This window comes from Bison bison, unplaced genomic scaffold, assembly GCF_000754665.1.
Source record: "Bison bison bison isolate TAMUID 2011002044 unplaced genomic scaffold, Bison_UMD1.0 scf7180017864249, whole genome shotgun sequence".
Lineage (NCBI taxonomy): Eukaryota > Metazoa > Chordata > Mammalia > Artiodactyla > Bovidae > Bison > Bison bison.
Genome location: NW_011494821.1, coordinates 105,911 through 107,663, shown reverse-complemented (window position 1 = coordinate 107,663; position 1,753 = coordinate 105,911). Strand labels below are relative to the sequence as shown.

The following is a 1,753-nucleotide window of genomic DNA, read 5'->3' as shown; positions in this document are numbered from 1 at the left end:
TTAGATGAACAAAAACTCCAAAGTTCTTTATTTGCCTTTCTCTTTTAATTCCTTCCCTGCTCCAATTCTTAAAAAAAAAAAACAAAAACAAAACCCAGAAATTAAACACAAGAAAGCTCAAAGAGCCAAGGCAAGCCAGCCCAAGAGTAGCAAGCTCCCTCCCACAGGAGCCAAATTCTGGAAGCTGGGGTCTCCACTCAGAGCCTGGTAGTAAAAGGTGGTGCAGAATAAGGTAGTTCCAGAAGCTAGCAGTAACCCAGCCTGAAGGAGATACAAGGCAGAATTCAGGCCAGTAAGAACCCGGCGGGTTAGAGGGAATGGGTGGGGCTTGGTCAGGGTTAGGGGTGGGGATGGGGGAAATTACCCAGAGGGGCTTTCTGCACAGGGGTACCGCTAACAGGGCCAGGCTGTGTAAGAAGTGGTGTTTGTTGGTCTTGTCAAAGAGCTGTAAGAAAAAAAGAAATGGGGGTACTTCCTAAGCAACACAAGACACCGGAGGCTGAGACAGAGTCACAGTGGACAGGAATGTCCAACTCGATCTCTCAAGCCCCAGCTTGCCCTTCTCTGAGGCACCCAGGCCTCAGACTTCCATTCCTTGCCACTCCAAAGACCCTTCGTCCCTCCCCTCCTCTCAGGGACCCCAGACTTTGCGCCCTCCGAGGTCTCAAAGTCGAGGAGCCCCAGCACGGTTACTTCACCTCCTTCCCGTAGGCATCCGGAAACTGGGCTCCTGTGGAAAGGAGAAGCAAATGTTACCAGTCCTAGCGCCAACCCAGACAGTCCCCACTCCTGTGGTGGTGGTGGACCCGGGTGGACGCCGACGAGAAAGGGAGCCCCAGGAGGCTTCTGATTGGTGGAGACACGCACGGACAGTTCTGGGAACCCAGTGGACCCGGCTGATTGGTTTTTTAAAAGGTTCAGGGTTCCGCGGGCAGTCTGGTCGATGGGAGGGCCGACATTTCCTTTGGACTCTGCCTCTGCACCAGATCCTAAAGATCTCCCCCAGCACAATCCCAGTTCCATCCCCAGCCCCCTGACCGTGCGCCCCGTAGGAGGCCAAGCCTAAGGCCCCAGCTCCGGAGAAGGCACCCAGGCGGCGGAAAGCAGCCCCAGGACCCGCCATGGCTGTCGACGGTCACGCGCCGAACGAACACCGCCCGGGCCCCCTAAGAAGCCAGCCAATCCCGATTTCCCATGCAAATAAGGTCTACGGGTGCCCAATCCGGGCTGTGTTCATTTTAGCGTCCAGGTCCTCACCCGGGTACTTGGACCTTTGTAAAACCTCTGTTGAGTGGCGAAGACGTCTGGCGGGCGGAGAAACCAGAACCAATTAAAAGCGAAGGAGCTGAGGAGTGTAGGCGGGGTTGTGGGGGGGCGGGACTAGAGGATTTGCGTCACGGATTGGCCCACTTTCCAAGTTGATAGCCTCTCCTAACACCTTTCCCCCCCTCAACCACCGGTCAATTTCCAAAGATCCCGGTCCCTAGGCAAAGTTCCGCCCCTTTCCCCACAAGCTCCTCCTCTTCAGCTTTAAACCAGACCCACTCCCCAAAAGAGGCGGGCCCACGGATAACGAAGCCCCACCCATCATCGTTAAACCACGCCCATTAACCAAAGCCCCTCCTCCGGACCAGAAGGCTCCGCCTTCTTCGTGTGATGCCCCGCCTCTTAGAGTTCACCACCCCCGCCCCCCAACTAATAGCCAGAACCCCCGAGGCTGGGAGATCACGGGATGGGTGGGGGGGGGGTGTCT

General features: G+C 56.3%; 1 protein-coding gene across 1 annotated transcript; it reads right to left on the bottom strand.

Annotated features, from left to right (window-relative positions):
• On the bottom strand, window positions 1-1,165 carry TMEM256 (transmembrane protein 256). The gene is made up of 4 exons (XM_010847319.1): window positions 1,039-1,165; window positions 699-730; window positions 365-445; window positions 1-261 (listed from the first exon to the last, which is right to left on the bottom strand). The coding sequence occupies exons 1-4, from the start codon at window positions 1,121-1,123 to the stop codon at window positions 118-120; spliced, it is 342 nt and encodes a 113-aa protein (XP_010845621.1). The 5' UTR covers window positions 1,124-1,165; the 3' UTR covers window positions 1-117.
• Between the last annotated feature and the right edge of the window lie 588 nt (window positions 1,166-1,753).

What these genes read in the sequence shown, in the direction of transcription:
- TMEM256 (XM_010847319.1), bottom strand. Translation starts at nt 1,123, where the DNA reads ATGGCGGGTCCTGGGGCTGCTTTCCGCCGCCTGGGTGCCTTCTCCGGA. An exon ending in CGGATGCCTACGGGAAGGAG is followed by an intron (nt 446 to 698) that starts GTGAAGTAACCG and finishes TTTTTCTTACAG; the next exon opens with CTCTTTGACAAGACCAACAA. An exon ending in TGTGCAGAAAGCCCCTCTGG is followed by an intron (nt 262 to 364) that starts GTAATTTCCCCC and finishes TATCTCCTTCAG; the next exon opens with GCTGGGTTACTGCTAGCTTC.